The sequence below is a fragment of the Sinocyclocheilus rhinocerous genome, unplaced genomic scaffold (genome assembly GCF_001515625.1).
Source record: "Sinocyclocheilus rhinocerous isolate Xijiao unplaced genomic scaffold, SAMN03320098_v1.1 scaffold340, whole genome shotgun sequence".
NCBI classification, from domain to species: domain Eukaryota; kingdom Metazoa; phylum Chordata; class Actinopteri; order Cypriniformes; family Cyprinidae; genus Sinocyclocheilus; species Sinocyclocheilus rhinocerous.
This window is the reverse complement of record NW_015670980.1, coordinates 173,690-194,281: the sequence shown is the minus strand read 5'-3', so window position 1 is coordinate 194,281 and position 20,592 is coordinate 173,690. Positions and strand designations below refer to the sequence as shown.

The 20,592-nt window shown below is 37.8% G+C and overlaps 1 protein-coding gene across 1 annotated transcript; it reads left to right on the top strand.

Moving 5' to 3' along the window:
* Window positions 1-13,335: 13,335 nt before the first annotated feature.
* Window positions 13,336-16,678, top strand: LOC107734490 (polypeptide N-acetylgalactosaminyltransferase 5-like). The gene is made up of 5 exons (XM_016546463.1): window positions 13,336-14,452; window positions 14,557-14,723; window positions 15,911-16,030; window positions 16,224-16,359; window positions 16,555-16,678. Exons 1-5 carry the CDS (start codon window positions 13,365-13,367, stop codon window positions 16,676-16,678), a joined length of 1,635 nt encoding a protein of 544 aa, XP_016401949.1. The 5' UTR covers window positions 13,336-13,364.
* Window positions 16,679-20,592: the final 3,914 nt, after the last annotated feature.

Below are 20,592 nucleotides of genomic sequence, written 5' to 3'. Positions count from 1 at the left end.
TATGGCTTGTGTTACCCATGCTCAAGTATCAGTGGAGAGCAGGATGACACCAGGGACAGTTCAATACTATCAGCGTGTGTTGGCTACAGGCCCACAAACATGTTCAGCCCACTGAAGGAGGAAAGTTTTTAAAAGAAAGTCTGTCCTGTATAGGAGCAAGCGGGTTGGACAGGGCAATATCAAAATCAGTGTTAAAGGTGTTGTGTTAATGACTTTCATGGTTTCTTCGGGGTAGTATGGTGGAATACCGAGCGAGAAACTGTGATGTTTTAAAGGCTAAATCTCCTCTAGGGACAAAGCAAAGATAATCCACTCAATCCACAGTGTGACTCAAAATGAGAAGAAGAAAAAAAAGTTTACCAGTGTATGCAGAGGTGTCTGTCACAGCACAGACACATACATACAAATACATGAAGACACCAACATACAGAAGTAGAAGCTTGTTGACTATTTGTGAACTCTGGATGATTCTTCAAAAATATATTATTTCTAGATTGTTTTGGACTTTTGTAAACATGAAGTTTAAATTTAGATTTAGATATCACAATATTTAGTAGTTCATTTAGTAGTTAGTTGTAGTAGTAGTCATATCTAGCTATATAGGTAATTAAAGTGCCCCCAAGTTTCATTGGGGGTGTTGGGCACAAGGTGGTCTGTTTTATTTGAGTAGATCACAGCTTCTGACATCACAATGCATATCATCCAATGCTATGCTGGAAGTTAGCAGGGCATCACAACAAAACAAGATCCATCTCACTGTCATCAACAGATGGGCCAAACGTTTTTTTTTTTAGATGGAAAATGTTTAGACTAAACCTGTTCAATTTTCAAAAAGAAAGCTGTCGATACTCAGAATAAACATAAAAACTAAAGAAGTTGTAACAGACGATTTAGTACTTTTAACTAAAGTATTTATATCTCCCCTATATATATATGTATTTCTTAAGTTTATTCTTTATGTGTCTTGTCATGATTATGTGTACTGGAAGCTTCAACATCAAGATAAATTCCTTGTGTGTGCAAACTTGGAAATAACACTCTTTCTGACTTTTTACTTTATCTTTATATTGAGGTTTGAATATGGATACAGTCCCTACACTCAGGCTGCTTAACTAGCTTAAAAAGTTCCTTGGATAAGCAGCTTTGTAAGTAAAAAAAATAATAATAATTTTGGTTGACTAGTCTTATCAGCAAGATTTCCCATTATCTTAGAATTACCTTAATATTGAATATTTAATGTTGATTTAGAAGAAAAGAAAGCTGTCGATACTCAGAATAAACATAAAAACTAAAGAAGTAGTAACAGGCGATTTAGTACTTTTAACTAAAGTATTTATATCTTCCCTATTTTGGTATGCTACTCCAAACCACCTCCTGTCCCCTGTTAAAGAACAACGGATGTGTTCACAATTAAACTTGCTGACTTGGTGATGTAAAAAGAAGCAGGGCAGACTCATTTCTGCCCTACGAATCTCAATTAGAGTACACTGCATTTCCATATTTCTGCATGATTTATTGTAAATATATCCAACTCACCTTATTTAAAATAGTCTAGAATCTCTGAAAATGATTTGTTGCAGTTAATAATTTAGTATAATTATAAGTTAATTTAGTATTGCTTAAGTTTATTCTTCATGTGTCTTGTCATAATTATGTGTACTGGAAGCTTCAATATCAAGATTAATTCCTTGTGTGTGCAAGCAAACGCTCTTTCTGACTTTTTACTTTATCTTTATATTGAGGTTTGAATATGGATACAGTCCCTACACTCAGGCTACTTAACTAGCTTAAAAAGTTCCTTGGATAAGCAGCTTTGTAAGTAAAAAAAAATAATAACAATTTTGGTTGACTAGTCTTACCAGCAAGATTTTCCAGTGAACAGCAATAACCATTCATTTGTTCTCTACGGTGGCCTATTCAGCATACTCTGATGTTACATGCATAGCCAAAACAACTCTGACTGCATTCAAGGTATAAAGTTTTTTTGTTTTTTTTCTTTTTCGTGTTCATACATTCCGTGGGAATTAACCATATGTTCTTGCCATTGCAATTACCATGTTCTGCTGTTTGAGCTACAGGAACATTATACAACAGTATCAAATGTCATGCTCTGATGTTAAGGAGCACAAAGCTCACTTTAAAACAATTATAAATTAAAAGCTATTTTAAAAAGTAATCTTCAACCTGAAACATGAAACAGAAAGAGGCAACCACATTAGACTTCTAAATTAGAAGACTATTTCAAACAGTGGAAAATATTGGACATTTTCCTTTTTTTTCAATCCTCCTTTTCTTTTCTTCCCCTCCCTCGTGTCTCCAGTTTTCTACCTCTATCACTGCGCTATTGATAAGATGTCTAAATTTATTGCAGAATAATTCTGAGGGAAAAGAGATAAAAGGTTTCTGAATAAAATATGAGGAACAGGCTGTAAATTGTAGCAATGCATATCATTTCATTCAAACGTAGGACGCAATTACCATCTGCGACGCTCATCAGCCCTTCCTTTATGGCTTAATTATATGTTTAATGCTATCAGATCAAGGAAAGGGCAAAACAGATGAATGAGGCAGAGAGAGAACAGATTCCACAACAAGACAAAAGGCATATGAAAAAGTAACATAAAGGATAGAATTGATTTCATTTACTGCCAAATTGGGAAAGTTAATTTAGACACATTGTGTGCTCATCTTCTCTGTTGTATGATAATAAAAAGACATGTTTGGTAGTGGGCCTCATACAAATGTAACAAAGGGTGTCAAGTTCCTCCAAAACCACCATATGTCTGGCTTTTGATGTAGAAGCATTCGACTTATGAAATTATTTTATTATAAAGATTTATGTGTTTCCGGATACAAATCAATGGGTTTTAGATTTTTGCTTGTCTGGATGTATTTTGTACTTTTGTCTCTCCAGATCTCTACATGATTTTTAGACCTTAAAACACGGTCAACTGCTGAGGCCATCTCTAGTACCAATTCAGTGAAATAATATCATTTTGTGATGGAAGGAGGAATGAGTTTGATCTTTATTATTTGTTTTTCCCACAACAATCCAGCAGAATGAACAAACCATGTATGAAACAGATAATTTTATTCTTACTTCATCTATATTCAAAATAAAATGTCACAGTTTATTCTTTTATTAACTATTATATAAATTTATATGCCAGTTTAATGCTTGCCATGCTACTATATTTCTTTAATTCTTTAAATGAATTGGCCTCATCAACAAACATGCAGTTCAAAATAATGCCGCATACTAATATTTATGAAAAGATATTTGTGTATTTCCTGCACAAATTGATAAACAGGTGTTTGAGAATGAGTAATGTTCAAACTCTGTAGCATTAGGAGTCAGCCTGCTCATGAGGCTTCAGGCTGGCCACAGGGCATGGAGGGGCCAATAAAGCCTCTGTCTAAAATCTGAGATGCTGTCCAGCTTGCATTACAGACTGACATTTAACACTGCTGCCAAGCAAACACCTGCCACTGTATCAGACCAACTCACACACAGTCAGGCCACATTGTACTGCTTTACTCAAGTACTGTTGCTGATCAGATTTAAGGCACGGATATTACTTGTTAGTCTCATACCAATGGATTATTCCATGTTTATTAGGCTACGTCCACACCAAGCCAGAGCTTTCCCTATCCAATCATTTTTTTCACCTCGTCTCAAGAAATATCTGCGTCCATACGAAACCACGAAACGGTCACAAAACGATGTAGTATACATGCCAGACCAGCATGTGGTGCTGTAATTCTGCCACAGAGATACACTAAAAACGGAGAAGAAGACTTGGACTATGCGCATAAACCTTGCGCGCGGTATACAAACGAACATGGAACAATAAACGTATTATTCTGTGTTAATGTTAGTTAATAAAAAGACAATCGTTCAGTGTTTGTTCATGTTTTTGTTGCTGTCACGTGACGTAGCAGTGTCTGACTAGGGGCGAGACGTGGGCTGATGACGTCATCGTTTCAGAAAATATACGGATTCGCTGTCCACACGAAAACGCAAGGGCGGCATTTTCAGATTTATCCACTCTGGGACCCGGTTTCAAAAAATATCGGTTTCACTCTCCCAAAACGCTGGATCCGTCTGCACTAAACGCCTATACGATACAAAATGTATGCGTATACAGCTAAATATGTCTCCATGTGGACGGGGCCTTAGTTTCCTGTGTCCTGGTGCTACACTGTAAAATGTTTTGTGAGGTTACTGTAACATCTAAATGAATAGGTTTTAGTAAAAAATTATTGCTGAATCAGCTGAATGCACTAGAAAAAAAATACAAAAAGTATTTCAAACGTCAGATCAGGTAGAAAAAGCTCTTAAAGGTAACAATTTACTCTTAAAGGTCAAAAAGCATTTGTACGTTTTACAGAGTAGAATATTCATTCCACGCTCACGGTAAGTGGTTACTGTTTATTAAAGCCTTTTAAACAAGTGTAGGCTTGCTTATTATTTTATAATAATTAACAATTGTTGCTGGAGTAAATGTATAGCCTATATGTACTTATTAAAATGCATAATGACAGGGAGACTACATGTTTCTGTTAAATAGATGTGAAAATAGCAATCTTGTTACTTTTTGTGCAAATTTTAAGAAACTATTTTAAAACTTTGATTTTAAATGACATTTTGAAAATAACTTTTCTTTAGGATTCTAGAACATTTCACAAACTGATAAATTTTTATTGCATTCTACGAGTTTCTCATATGTGAGCAGGACTGTTTATAGCCCTTCATCAGTGCTGGGGCAGAGTCCCTCAACCAAAAAGCATCCCCATATTTTTTTTTATACTGTTATGGATATATGAAGATAAATTGTTTTACCTGCAGTAGAATTGTGCACAAGCTACACACACAGTAAAGAGCTGCTTCATAACTGACAAACGTTAGAGGATTTTACCAGTTTTGTTTCCTACAGTGTAGGATCGTCTCATAAAGTATCCCGTTGCTACTGTATTTTGGTGTGATAAACTGCTGCAAATGATTCAATGTGTAAGTGAACTGTCCAAATTAACAAAACTGAATTGTAAACAATTTCAGACTTTGCTGCAAACCTGTTTAACATATTCTGTTTAACATAAGCCCTCATATTTCATCAAAAATATCTTAATTTGTGTTCCGAAGATGAACGAAGGTCTTACTGGTTTCGAACAACACGAGGGTGAGTAATTAATGACAGAATTTTCATTTTTGGGCGAACTAACCCTTTAGGATCTAGATTTTTGAATCTGGCCTCACTACAAATACAAAAAAATTACTATTACAGTGTATTTGACAATGCCTATACTCTTTAGTCTGTCTTTAAGTACTATTTGTAACAACATGAACATGAATGAACAAACTGTTTGTATCCATTGGCATTGACTAATATATTCTAAAATATAATATATAAACATTGTGTATCGTATTATGCCACAATTGAAGGTACTTTATATAACAGCATTAAATATTGTATATATCAATCCAATTAAAATCCATATGAAAACAGTTAATATCTAACAGGTGCAACTCTTTTAAAGGGACAGTTCACCAGAATTATTAACCTTAAGACAGACTTCCGCCCTGTGACTTCTGGCCTGGCACGGCTGCTGTCTTAAAACAGCTTGCACTGTGGGTCTGAAGCTGATACTGCGGTGTACTGACCATCTAAAAGGAAACACACGGCATGAAAATTCTCAGGTCAGTATATGGTAATCTCCGTTGTCAGACAAGGATTTGTATTATAAATATTTTTATGTAATAATGCAAGTAATTATATTTAAAAGTAACATTTCACTGGAGCTCATGTCTCAAAAAAAGGGTCTATTGATGCTCCACAATGTGACCATTTCTCAGCACTAAGTTTAATGTTTGGGGACACTGGGTATATTAGTTTACCTGGGATTAAAAGAACTAAGCCGCCATCTAGAGGCAGAGCGTTCAACAGCTGAAGAAGGAACGAATCTCCCCACTATGCAGAGTTCCCACTCTAATTAAACACATCTCACCAATTAAGGTTTACTAGAAAAAGACAACTAGGTGTGTTGGAGCAAAGTCAAAACTAAGGTCTGTAAGAAAGTGGCTCTCCAAAATCAGGAATAAAGAACCCTGTAGAATTTCCTAACAGCGTCTACATACTGGTCATATATGTGACCCTGGACCACAAAATCAGTCATATATGGGTCAGTTTTTTGAAATTGAGATTTATACATCATCTGAAAGCGGAATAAATAAGCTTTGTTAGGATAGGACAATATTTGGCCAAGATACAACTATTTGAAAACCTGGAATCTGAGGGTGCAAAAAAATCAAAATACTGAGAAAATAGCCTTTAAAGTTGTCTAAATGAAGTTCTTAGCAATGCATATTAATAATCAAAAATTAAGCTTTGATATATTTACGGTAGGAAATTTACAAAATATCTTCATGGAACATGATGTTTACTTAATATCCTAATGATTTTTGGCATTAAAGAAAAATCGATAATTTTGACCCATACAATGTTTTTTTGGCTATTGCTAAAAATATACCTAAGCGACTTAAGACTGGTTTTGTGGTCCAGGGTCACATATTAATCAGTCTCTTTATTATGCCTCTGTATCATAATGCTTGAAATAATGAAATCGTGAATGCCGAATGTCTCTAATCTGTTATTTAACATATCTTATATTTTATACTACACTGTTCTAAGCCTTTTGTATTATATCTTTAGTTCTGATTAGGTAGATGCATCATTAGAAGCATTTGCAAATTTGCCACAAGGTTTTCATATGGTAAGAAATAAAAAATGAAAATGAATTTTAGGTGGGCAAATATTGTGACTTAAAAGTAACTTCATTTATAACATTGAATGTAATAATGTTCAATATAACTAGACTATTTGTCATGCATTTTGTTACTTCTGTTACTCCCTGTCACTCACGCTGACTGGCAGAAACTGATGGGCTGGGTTTACCCTGCCTCTCTGCCTGCAAAAGAGTAATTTACATATTTGAGGCAAGGTCCTGCTTAAAGGCTATAGCTATAGTCATAATAGCTGCACCATCTCAACCACAAACATTACAATCCAGGACTAATTAAGGCGGGTGCTGCAGTGTGAGCATGGGTAGGCAACTAACAACAACCATTACAACAGCCAAATGCATTTATTTGACTGCTGCAGTAGCAGAGGGAGGTGGGAGATGATCACTCATTACAGCTATTTACAGCCAGTCACAGCTGCAGGAAATAGCATACAGATTTCCCACATAGTGCCATACTAGTTAAAGGGAGTGAAAAAGGAAGCAATTGATTTCAAATTAATTGTTTGAAAGGTTTCCTCGATGGGAGCCATCTGTCCAAACAAGCTGAACATTTAGTATAAAATGTAATCATAATTAATTAAAGCCCTAACAAATTGCATACATCATAGTTAACATGGACAGATAGTACAGCAGGAAATGTTATGAAACAAATTAGCTCCAACAATGAAAGAAAATGACCTCACATAACTAAATATTACGGTCGTTTCCATGAGCCATATTTCTTAATGAATTCTCTAATTAATTTAATTCACACATTGTGCATAATTTGAAGCAGGAAATGTCACTGGGTCAGATTTAACCATAGTCATGCTGGCTGTCGGTTTCAACAAGAGACACATTAGCTAAACATGACCTCTATGCAAATGAAAGACCAACTGTTGTAATTTGAATTCAAAATCCCTAATTAGCATGTTATAAAGACATAATGAAAGATTGTTCCGCTCAACTCAGGACATGCCAGAGTCACTTTTTTCAGGGTCTGAAAAGATCTCAATTAAGGAGATGTCTGCATTACAGGGCTCATTTCAAGATAACATGTTCAACCACACTAATTACATCTTCCACTGTTAGAATAATAACAGGTAACAGGGACTTACTAATTTACCATTCTTTCCAAGATTATTTAAACTACCAGTCAAAATGCTTCTTTTGCATTTTCTACTTCAAATACAATTTTCATCAGTTTTTTTTTATCAGAATATATATATATATATATATATATATATATACACACACTTTTTTAGCAGTTTACCTACACATAAAACAACTGGCATTAAAAATAAAAGCGCATAACAGTCAGTCTTTTTAGTTTAGTATGACACTGCACAAAGCTCACAATCATAATGCTTGATATGATGTAATCAGTGGTAACCAGGTCTCAAGGTAAAAAAAAATAATAAAAAAATTGCCAAATCTCTCCTTTCTGTTATCTAACACTTCACATATTGTATATTACACTGTTCCCTTTCAGTCGTTCACTTTCAACGTCACGTCGATAACCGACAAATTGGGGAACTCTCTAGAGAGACCAATCTACTTCAAGTGTAAACTAAACAAGCTAATGCATATTGGCATGCGATGATTGCATCCAGCTGCCGCTGATCACAGCGCAAGTACAAATAGGCAGCATGGGCAATGCATACTCAGCTTTTCGCTTCGGAGCCGAGCGGTGAGAATCGTTCTGCTATTTCCAAGCTTCATTTGTGAATGAGACGAGTTCAGCGCACACTAAGGAGGCTTCTTCATGTTGGTGGAATGGTGCTACAGCGGTGGTGGTTTCCCGTGTCGAGTGGGTTGCACACATCAGGCTGCACTACCCCTTGTTTGTGTTGCAGGCGGCCATCTCCCCTGTGCGCTTCAGCATGCTAAAAGAGCCTTTTGCCTGAAAGAGCATTCATGGGTGGGCACGTCTTTTTAAAGATGGTGTTGCGTCTGTACTAACTCGACACTGCGTAAAGATGACGTTGCATCTTGGTATAGATGCGGTTTCACCCATGCTTTTCTGGATGCGGTTGTTACCTGGCACCGGGTAATGGTCACGATCGCTGCCTCACGTGCCTGGCCATTATGTACATTGAGGCTGCATTCATGGATGAGTTATGTTCTCATTGCGGGAATATGACCATCTCTGAGTTGCGGACCAGGCTCCGATTTCTCAAAAGGAGTGGAGTTCCAGTGCCTCTGCCTCAATCTGGTTCTTTTCCTGGCAGAAATCGGGGTAGGACTACTTCAGGAAGTAGCTTGGGCGGTCTGAGGTTCCCAGTGGCAGTGACTCCTCCGAGGAACCAACCTCTGAGGAACCATCACTCCTCTAGCACTCTGCAGCCAGTCGAGCTGCCCAAGGAATGTGCTGGGCCCTCTAAAAGGAGCGTACCAGCTGTATCATTCGGGGCTCTTCCCGACGATAGGATGTTGATCGCTGCATCAGAGAGCAAGCCGGAGCTCTCTGGAGAGGAAGATTCGGCTGCGCTGCCACCCTCCAGGACGGTGGCAATGCCTGAATCGGATCCAGAGATGACGGCTATGCTTGCCTGGGCTGCCGAGAGAGTAGGGCTCGAGTTGAAACTTCCATAGTGTCGTGAGCCAACGAGGTTTGCTGATTGGTTTCTTGGGGTGCCCCGCCCCGGTGCCTTTCTGCCTGGAGGTGCATGAGGAGCTCATCAGGTTGTGGATGGCACTTTTTACTGCCAGAAACCGGCCTGCTAGCTCCTCCTCCCTCACCACTCTCGACTTTGGTACAGCTAGGGGATATACAGAGGTCCCTCTGGTGGAGCGGTTGTTAGCGATGCAGTTGTGTCCTAATACTGCCTCCACCTGGTGAGGCAAACCATGCCTTCCCTTCTGGGCCTGTAGGTACTCATCTGGTCTGACCAGGCAGTGCTTATGCAGACTGTGGAGAAGCTTCCTCCGCTCTACACGCTATGGTGTTACTGCAGGTCCACCAAGCTAAATCGCTGAAGGACCTGTACGAGTTTGGCCACGACCCAGAGGTTCTGAAAGAACTCCGAACCGCAACTGACCTCGCGCTTCAAGTGACGAAGGTCACCGCAAGTCCTCCGGGTCATGCAACGTCCACACTTGTGGTCCAGGAGCGTCATCTCTGGCTGTGGATGTCGTCAAAGTTTGGTTCGTCGGGTTGAACTCTCCTAGTCCTTCCTCAATACCCTCTTGGGACCTGATTCTGGTGCTCAGAGCACTCCAGCTGAGACTTTGCAGTCAGCCGAGGTGAAGTTTCTTTCAATAAAATCTCTGCTCCTGGTTGCATTGGCCTCTATTAAGAGGGTAGGGGACCTGCCCGCATTTTTGGTCAACGAATCGTGCCTCGAGTTCGGGTCGGCTGACTCTCGGGTAACTCTGAGACCCCGGTCCGGCTATGTGCCCAAGGTTTCTACTACTCCCTTCAGGAATCAGGTAGTGAACCTGCAAGCACTGCCCCCAGATGAGGCAGACCCAGCCCTAGCTTTGCTCTGTCCCATCTGTGTTCTAAGATTGTACGTGGACCGGACACAAAGCTTCAGGACCTCAGAGCAGCTCTTTGTCTGTTACGGAGGCCGTCAGAAGGGGAAGGCCGTCTCTAAGCAGAGGATGGCCCACTGGATAGTGGATGCCGTCGCCCTGGCTTATCAGGCACAGGGCGTGCCCTGTCCACTCAGGTTGCAAGCTCACTCTACCAGGAGTGTTGCATCCTCCTGGGCACTGGTTGTGGTGCCTCGCTAACAGATATTTGTAGAGCTGCGGGCTTGGCGACCCCCAACATGTTCGCTAGATTCTATAGCCTTAATGTTGAGCCAGTATCCTCCTTTGTTCTCACCTCAAACGGGTAGAAGCACCGAGAAGCCCCGGCTAGTGTCGGCTTGCTATGTCACAAATTTGCTTTAGAGTTCCTTTGCAGACCCTGTCGAGCTCCTCTGTCACCCCCGGCAGCCAGACGTGGCGGAGCTTCCGGCGCCAGGCCTTCACTCAATGTCTCCATGAGCACCGGTAGGAGGCTGGGTGCCATATGTAGATATGACCCCAAGGGGATCCCATATGTGTATTCTTCCACATATAGCTTTAAGTCCGTGTTTCCCCAGTGGACTCTCTGCCATTCCTCCAAAGGGGTTACAGCCACCTCTAAATCTTCCATATGTACAGAAACCCTAAGGGGTTAATCTATATGTGTAAGTGCCACCTGAAACCTCCTTCGGGAACGATGGGGCTTCCACAACGTTGCTGTTCCAGTGGAACGGGTACGTTTTCCCAGTGTTATCCAATCTCACTGAGTTGATATAGTCCAAAGGAAACAGTGACTGGCCTTCCTGGTGTGAGCCCTGGCCCACACTCTAACAAGCGGCGCAGGAGTCTCGCACGGGACACTGGAAGGGGCAGCATCCATGGCACTTTGGTAGGGATCCCCAATTCGTCTGAGTATGCGTTGTACATGCTGCCTATTTATACGCTCTGCAATCAGCGGCAGCTGGATGCAATCATCACATGCCAATATGCATTGGCTCATTTAGCTTACACTCGAAGTAGATCTCTCTAGCGAGATTCCCAATTTGTCGGTTATCGACGCGACGTCTCCATTCCCTCCTTCAGGGAATGAGGGTTACATACGTAACCAAGACGTTTCAGGTCTTTTGTATTGTATTATAAGATAGTTGTATTCACTGTCTCAGGGTATAGCTGTAGTGTGTAGCTGTAGTGATTTTGATGGATTAAATGGTGATTACATAGAAATCTTCTATGACAGAAGACATAGAAATCCATATCATCTAACGTAAAAAAAAAAGAAGCAATTACTTGAAATGTTTTTATTGTGTGTTTCCAATAACTGTTCTTGTTTATTTCCTTTTTATTACTGTTTAATTTTTATTTATATTATCTTGGCTCACATAAATAAATAAATAAATAAATAACATTTCACCTAAACTACAGCATTCTTTTGTTTCTCCTTACAGATTGTGTGTATACCTGTACTGTATGTTTTAAAGTCTATTCTACAGGAACAAACAGCAGTCTATTGCAACAAAACAGGTTAGACCAGACTTGATACCAGTCTTCACAATCTTTCAACAGACTACACGGATATAAATATCTTAAAATGTTCCACTTTATATATTCTTCAGAACATTACTGTGGCAGTGCCATGGTACAGGTAAGGTGTCATATGGCAAAAGTGTGGCACTATGAAAAATATGGAACTGAATGACCTCAGCATATTAAACTTTCATGGTATTTACTATGAGTCAAAAGTTTGGACAAACTTTAGTTTTTTTTTCTTCCTAAAGACTTAAAATTAGCTTTGTACAAAAGCATAAATGGGGAATTGCATTAATTTCTTTGTAAAATTTGAAAACTTAGAATATAATTTTTAAATAGATGAGATTATTAAATATATATATATATATTGTTTTGTTTAGTTTTTGTGTTAATCATGACAATTTTAGTCATGTTATATTTCCATATGTTACAGAATTATTCTGTGTAAATTATCATAAGAAACGGTAGGCTAATTCTGCCCACACCTAGTATTTCAAAGTATACTTATAAGAAAAGCATACTGTGCATACCATACCACATACCATGCACCAAGACAATGGTAGTGGTCCTTTTTAAAACGTTTTAAATGTGTCTAACTCTAAGTTACATCCTGATCGGGAATTCATTTCTTAATGCGTCCAAATTATCGCTCTAAATATTGACACGTCGTCACATAGGCTAAGTGTGGGTACGTGTAAAACAGGGCAGGTCTGATGTTCAAAACGCAAGCAGGAACTGCGGATTTAAAGTAGGATGTCTAAAACCCAGGGAAAGACATGAACACAACTGTGTGTGTGTGCTCAGAAGTATCACCGGAGAACTGTCGAGGTGAATCTGTCGGAATATCGAAACGAGTGCAGAAAACATTCATTTGAAAGGACCGGAGCAGCACGAGAGTGATGACAAACTTTTCGACGCCGATCTCAACAAGGAACTTTAACGCGACTATTTCAGAGCGTCATTTGAAACGAAAGCTCTCATATGAATATATGTTGTGTCTAATATGTCTTTGACTGTAAAACCGCGGAAGTTTGCCAGAGTTTAATTTAGGTCATACGGCAGAAATGTTGCCACGCAGTCGTTTTTGAGTTCGGGATGCCCTTCTGTGGTTCCATTCACACGCTCACTAACAAGTTTTGTGCTCTCAAATTGTCTATTTACTGCAGTCGCGAGGGTAATGCACATCGTCTCTGTAAATCCAGGTAAACCACAATCAAATCCCGTTTTTATTATCGCGATAGCTTAAATAACGTTTGTTACCATAGCGACAGAGTGGTTTCATTTGAGTTCTGCTGGTCATTTCGTGCAACGTTCGCGGATTCTCTGCTATGCTGTTAAAAACTGAATGCTTTTTAAACCACTGCGTTTGTTCCTTCTTAGCCAACATACTTAACCGAAGTCGTATCTCTGTTTCTAATTTGTTTCCGACTTTTTAATATTCAGGTAGGCTTGTCATATTAAAGAATGTGGATTCACTCTCTTTCAGAACCGAACTGAGCGTGAACTGAAAATATTTGAAAAGAATTCATAGTACTAAAATAATGAAATTTAGGAAGTATTTAAGGGGCCGTGGGAGGGTCTTGGCTTTTGTGTTTATCGCGTCTGTAATCTGGCTCCTTTTTGACATCGCAGCATTGCGGATATCCATCATCAATGATGGGAATCAGGATCTCAAAGAGAGAGAGAATGACAATGTAAAGGATGTGCTCAAACACCCCCTGCAAAAAGTAAACATAGACAAAAAGGAGTTTTTGAAAAACAGCAACAGGTTTGAAAGGAAAGTTGATAAGGTTTACAGAAAGAGGCCAATGGCGAGGCCAGAAAATCAAGCTGAGTTAAAACAAGACAAACATTTGAATCCAATGTCTATGGCTGACAAGTCTTTTGTGAAACAAAATGAGGTAATTAATCAAAGTAAAGTGAATCTAATTGTGAACTCACTTGTGAAGGGAACAATTATTAGCATCCCTGAAAAAATAAACAAGACAAAAACTGTTATTAATGGCAAAGTGAAGAATATAACTACAAAGATAAACAAAATAAAAGCTGCTTTTAATGGACAGACAGATGCAAATCTAGACGGCAAAGCATATTTGCTTACTAAAGTACTGCCTGCTGTCCAGGAGAAAGCACATTCTCCTGTGCTCAGTGTGAAGAAAGTACATCATATTAATGACACAGTATTGATGCCACATAATGAAGTACATGTAGATGCGGGTTTACGAAAGAACTTGAGTAATGAATTGCTGAAACCAGCAGAGGGTGATAAACCGAAGAACATTATTGAAAATTCAGAGAAACATGGCAGTACTTTCAACAAAACGAAACCAGATATTATTCAAAAACCAAGTGAACTTAAGGCTCAGGACCCAGCAGAGGAGGCATTACGAGTACCGCAGCCTACAAGTGTGTGGGTGAAGAGGTCAGGAGGGCATCATAAGGTTATGGCCCTAGATGTGACAGACAGGCCCAGAGATCCCAGAGCTGTGGGACAGTTTGGCCAGCCTGCAAGAGTTCCCAGAGATAAAGAACTGGAGAGTCGAAGACGCTGGAGTGAAGGATTTTTTAATGTATTCCTGAGTGAACAGATACCAATAGACAGAGCCATCCCAGACACCAGACCTCAAATGTGAGTTTGAACCATAGATTATTTTTGTTGTAGTCCTGCAGGTCATGACAAATTTTCTGTTATGGCAAGATATGTGTAACACCTCCATATCCTGTGTTGTTTAGATGTTCAGAAAACCTTGTTCATGATGACCTGCCCAGTACCAGTGTGATCTTCTGTTTTGTGGACGAGGTTTGGTCCACTCTGCTGCGCTCGGTGCACAGTGTGCTCAACAGGTCTCCTCCACACCTGCTCAAAGAGATCATTCTGGTGGACGACTGCAGCACCAAAGGTTTGAGGGATTGGCTCACATTTTAAAGAAATTATTTAATCAAGTGAGTTCATTGACAGGGTTTAATAGATAAAAGCTTAAGACCTTTACACATAGTTTTAAAATCCAGTTTGGTTGATACAGACTTGCAAGTGACCAGCACTAAACACAGAGGTAAATATGGTCCAAAAACAAGCTTATGTTTCACAGATATCCATAGAGTAAGTAGTTAATTCTTCAATAAGGTACTCCTTTGCCCACTCAAAATCTTGAAAAGTAAACCTTTTTCTAAATGTACTTGCTTAGTCTATGACAAAACATCACAAGTCCTAAAATAAAAATATAAGCATGGATGTCATCATCCTTCAAGAGGATCTTGGGGGCATTTGGAATTTACATTGAATGTATTCTTGCATTGAAACACAGTTAAATGTGTTTTGAAGATCTGAGATGACCGAACACCTGAGAAGAGATGATGCCAACCCCCCAGTAGACCTCAGATGATGCTTACCCTGGAACAACATATAAAACTACCAAATTGTGCTTAATCGCAAAGTTTAACCGCAATCGCAAAGTATAATCGCAACATATAATCATTGCAGTTAATAGTGTTCACTGTCTGTTTCATTACGTGTAATAAACTGCATGATTCCTACTGTACATTTCTGCCATAGTCACCACTAATAACCTACTCCTAAATGTAATGTAGAAACTTAACAATTTCACAATACAAAGCACAATACAAATAAACTTGAATTGAATTGAATTGAATTAAATAAAATTAATGGAATGGAACAGAGTGCAAATGTTTTGAGAAGTGTTTTTTTAAAGACTAAAATTTGACACTGCATGCTGTTATGGTAAAGAATGGTATGGCATGGTAAAGAAAGCACCTCTGATACCAAATATGAATACTGAAAGAAAGAGAAAAAAAAGATTTTTAAATTTGTGTAGTTGTTGGAATGGCATTCATTGTTGTAAAAATAAATTGTACACCTAATGAACTGAAAATCTGGTGTTCAAAGTAGAAGTTTCTTGATTTTACTATACACTTCTTTTAAAAGGGAAGTTAAAAAGTCTGAACAGTCTTTTTTTAAGCATTTTTACTTTAAAACTGTCATAAAAGAAAGATAACTACCTCTAATTGAAGAAGACTTTTCTGCATTTTTGTTTCTGTATGACTAAATTTATTTCTGTTTCTATTGTAGACTACCTGAAGGAGCAGTTGGATGTTTATATGTCTCAGTTCCCTAAAGTACGAATCATCCGTCTGAAAGAGAGACAAGGCCTAATCAGAGCCAGAATCGAAGGGGCCGACGCTGCTACAGGTACTGTACACTCACATTCGATTCAGTTCAGTGTAGTTGCAACGTTTCAATCCATGGATTTGTGCTTAATTTAATCTGTTTGGAATGCATAGAATAGACATCTCTGTTATCTCGCATCTCTGTTGTATAATATGCATATTGTTTTAGTGTATGGCCTTATTGGTTGTTTCAGCAGATCTTGTTTTATCTGCAGGTGAAGTGTTGACATTCCTGGACTCTCACGTTGAGTGTAACGTGGGGTGGCTGGAGCCACTGTTAGAAAGAGTTTACCTGGATCGCAAGAAAGTGGTCTGTCCTGTTATTGAGGTCATCAGTGATAAGGACATGAGGTAATGAAGTATATTCAGTCATGCAATTAAATAAATGCTGTGCTCCCCATTTTGTACATGGCACATTACCGTAGCACATATCCATGTCCCTTTGAGACTCAATAGCCCTTTCCAATGTATCATTCCTCCACTGCTGCACTGAACTGTTAAAATTCATGCACTAAAATGTATTAATTTATTATTTTGTCTACGCAGTTACATGCTTGTTGATAACTTCCAAAGAGGCGTTTTCAGATGGCCGCTGGTGTTTGGCTGGAGTGCACTACCGGAGGAATATATTAGAAAGAACCAGATCAAGGATTCAGACCCCATCAGGTAACATCAACGAAATGGCATATACAATATATATATATTCAGAGCAAGTTGGCTGATCAGATTTGTTAAATAATTTGTTTATTGATTTGTTAAGATTTGTTCATTGATTGGTTTAGCTGTACTTTTTGCATGTTACCAAAGATGACAAGTGTTTTTTATGCTGTATTTTAGAGGGTGTTACTGAATCAAACGATTTACTACAAACACAGTCATTCACAAGTCCTGTTACGTTCCATTAAAATCTGTAAGTCTGCAGAAATAGTTGTTATTTAAACATTAGGTTTCCCCACAAAGGACAGCAAATCAGATTATTCTTTCCCTGCTTGGCTTGACTTTTTATTGAGCTAAAAGAAAACCAACAAATTCCTACATGTTTAGGGGTCCAAGCACCAATCTTGGTAAGAAGTTTTGGTTTCCCTTTATTTTGAGAGGCCCTTTAACACATTCTGTTGACTGTAAGTAATGTTGTACCTACATATCTACTAGCTCTCAATAGAATGTTAGTAGACTTTTAGTAGAGTGGTAGGGTTAGAATAAGTTGACATGTACTTGCAAAATTACTTAGAGTCAGTAGCATGTCTGTTGGGCGACCATCACAATAAAGAGTTGGCCGATATTAGAGGGATAGTTCACCCAAAAATGAAAATTTGATGTTTATCTGCTTACCCCCAGGGCATCCAAGATGTAGGTGACTTTGTTTCTTCAGTGGAACACAAACGAAGATTTTTAACTCAAACCGTTGTAGTCTATCAGTCATATAATGGTATTCGACCACTCCAGATACATTTAGTCCACCATTTTGGAACGTATTGCGGCCCATAGAAACAGTCACTAATGAGGCATCTACTTGTTATATCTATGTCTACTATCCCAGAGCACGTACACGCGTCACGCGCCGAATGTTGTGAATGTGCTCAGACATTGCGGTGGATCAAAGGTAAAAAATTATATAAATACTGTTCAGTTTCTTGCACAGACCGATCGTTTCATGTCTTAAGACCTCAATGTATCGTCACGAGCCGCAGGGTTTAATTTGGTTTTGTCTGTGTGTTTTTTTTTTACTGTCGAAGCCTGGAGCCCATTGACTGCCATTATATGACTGATAGACTGCTACGGTTAGAGTTAAAAATCTTCGTTTGTGTTCTACTGAAGAAACAAAGTCACCTAAATCTTGGATGTCCTGGGGGTAAGCAGATGAACATCAAATTGTCATTTTTGGGTGAACTATCCCTTTAAGCAAACAGTCTACTAATACTCTAATGAGAGTTAGTTGATATGTAGGTGCAACGTTACTTATTGTCAACAGATTGTTCAAAAGGGACCATTGAAAATAAGTGTTACCGAAGTTTCTCCAATTTTATTTGAATAAACAAACAAACATATCCGTCAGCAGCCAATCAAAATTAATCACCTTATTACATCAAATCTGAATGACAGACCATCACAAAATTTGGCAGGTTAAAGAAAAATTGCTGAAAATTTACAGGCAATGCAAGATGTACAGTAGATTAATTTCTTGTTCTTCATCAGAAAAATTTTTGGAGAATTTAGCATTACATCACTTGTTCACCAATGTATCCTCTTCAGTGAATGGGTGCCGTCAGTCCAAAAAGCTGATTAAAGCATCATAATAATTGACATGACTCCAGTTCAGCCGTTAACATCTAGTGAAAAGTGAAAACATGTGGGTTTGTGATAAATAAATGCATTAAGACGTTTTAAAATCATTGCATCCAGCTAAAATATGAGTCTTCTATTCATAATATTGCTTTCTCCAGTGAAAAAGTCAGCTGGTCTGAATCGGGACAGAAATATGCACAGATCATGCACCGTTTACAAAAAAACAGTCCAAACAAATACATTGGTGGATATTGATGAGAGGACAACAGAGGAATGGACTTTTTCACTAAAGGAAGCATTATTATTGCTTATTGACTTGGCCAGAAACAACGGTTTAAAGTTAAAATAGATTTTTTTAAATATTGACAATGTGGTTTTTTTTTACAAAAACACAGCTTTTCACTTCACAAGACATTAATTGATGGACTGGAGTCGTGTGGATTATTGTTATGCTTTTATCAGCTGTTTGGACTCTCATTCTGACGGTGAGCAAGTGATATAATGCTAAATTTCTCCAAATCTATTCCGATGAAGAAACAGGCTCATCTACATCTTGGATGGCCTGAAGGTAAGTACATTTTTAGCAAATTTTCAGTTTTAGGTGAATTATTGCTTTAAGGTGTTTGGTTAAGGTGTATGGAATTTGGTGAGAATCAACCACAAGGTTATTCTTTATGCATGTTTTTGCTAATAACTATGGATTTGTAATGGTTAAAATCAAAATTAATCTCTCTTCCAATTACATCAGTTGATTAACTGACTGTTTGTTTATTTATTTATTTACATGAAGTTTTCCACCATTTTGAGTTAATAAAAAAAGGGTATCCACCATCTGGAGATGCCCCTGACAAAAAGTTGTCAAAACAGTTTTGATAACTTTGTAACACTTTACAATAAGGTTCAGTAGTTAACGTTAATGAATACACAACTAATATTAACTAACAATGAGAAATACATTTGTTACAGTATTTATTAATATTTGTTAACATTAATTAATGAAATTACAACTGTACACAAATATATAATATAAAACTTTGGATTTTAATAATGTATTATTAGTATATGTTGCAATTAATATGAACTGAGATTAGTATGCTTTACAAGTATTTTTCATTGTTAGTTTATGTTAACTAATGTACCTAATTAATGTTAACAAATGGAACCTTATTATAAAATGTTAGCGATGTTGCAATCATATAGGCCATATATTTATTTTATATTTTTCTTCTTGTTGTGAATGCAATGTCCAAACTTCACAAATCTTATAACATTATCTTGTTATTACACATAGACAACAGGACATTCTGAGTATGAGGTAAATTTAATGAATTTGCTCAGAGGGTCATTTTTTTATCAATATTAGTGACATTAATGAAGACTGTAATATTAACGTTGTCCACCAGAGAGAGCCATAGGATAAGAATTATTTTTAGGACTTATAGATTCAAATCTGTGTAAATGGTTCAATATATATGAAATATTCATGTTATTTTAATATAGTCAGTTTACAAAAAAGTGATCTTCAGAAAGCTTACAGATAATTACATCACCTTTGCTTTGTATCCTAATGAAATTGTTTAAGATGTATGAACATACTTGTCCAGTGACTTGGCTGAATATGTTGCTGTCCAATTACATGAAAAGACAAAATTATTTGTCTATTTTAATTTAATGCATAATTTAATACAATAATACTTCCGTAAAGAGACACTTTAAGAAAAGAGACAGGTCCACTGTATCATTGTTGTATGAGCCGTTGGTGCTTGGATCCTGATAATTGTCGCTTGCAGATATGTGTTTAATTGTGTGATCATCAGTCATTTTTAAATGTAGATAATATTGTGCACTTTTTGTCTTTGCTGTGAACAACTGATTCATGTGAAAAGCTGAACAAACCAGGGCCGTAACCACCATAGACATTGACATTGATCATCCAATATTTGAAATGTTTGCAATGAAATGCTGCACTCCATTATGCAGCGCTCTGTTTGTTGTTAGGATGTCAAAAGGTTTAAAAGTTACATTTTTAGCCTGGTCTGCTCAGTGGACCCCAGTGTTCAGGACACGGTTACGGCCCTGGAACAAACATGAATGGGACATCATTACTGTATAATTGTATTAGTTTTCATGTTTATGCAGATCAACACTTACAAATTAACTATCAAGAATATTATACTGTTTATAGTAGTTTCAGTGTACTTTTAGGTCTAATTATAGGTTATACTACATTTATGTTGTAATATGTAATACAATGTCTAAGTGGCAGCAGGTAATGTGTTATTTGTGCTGTAGATCTGG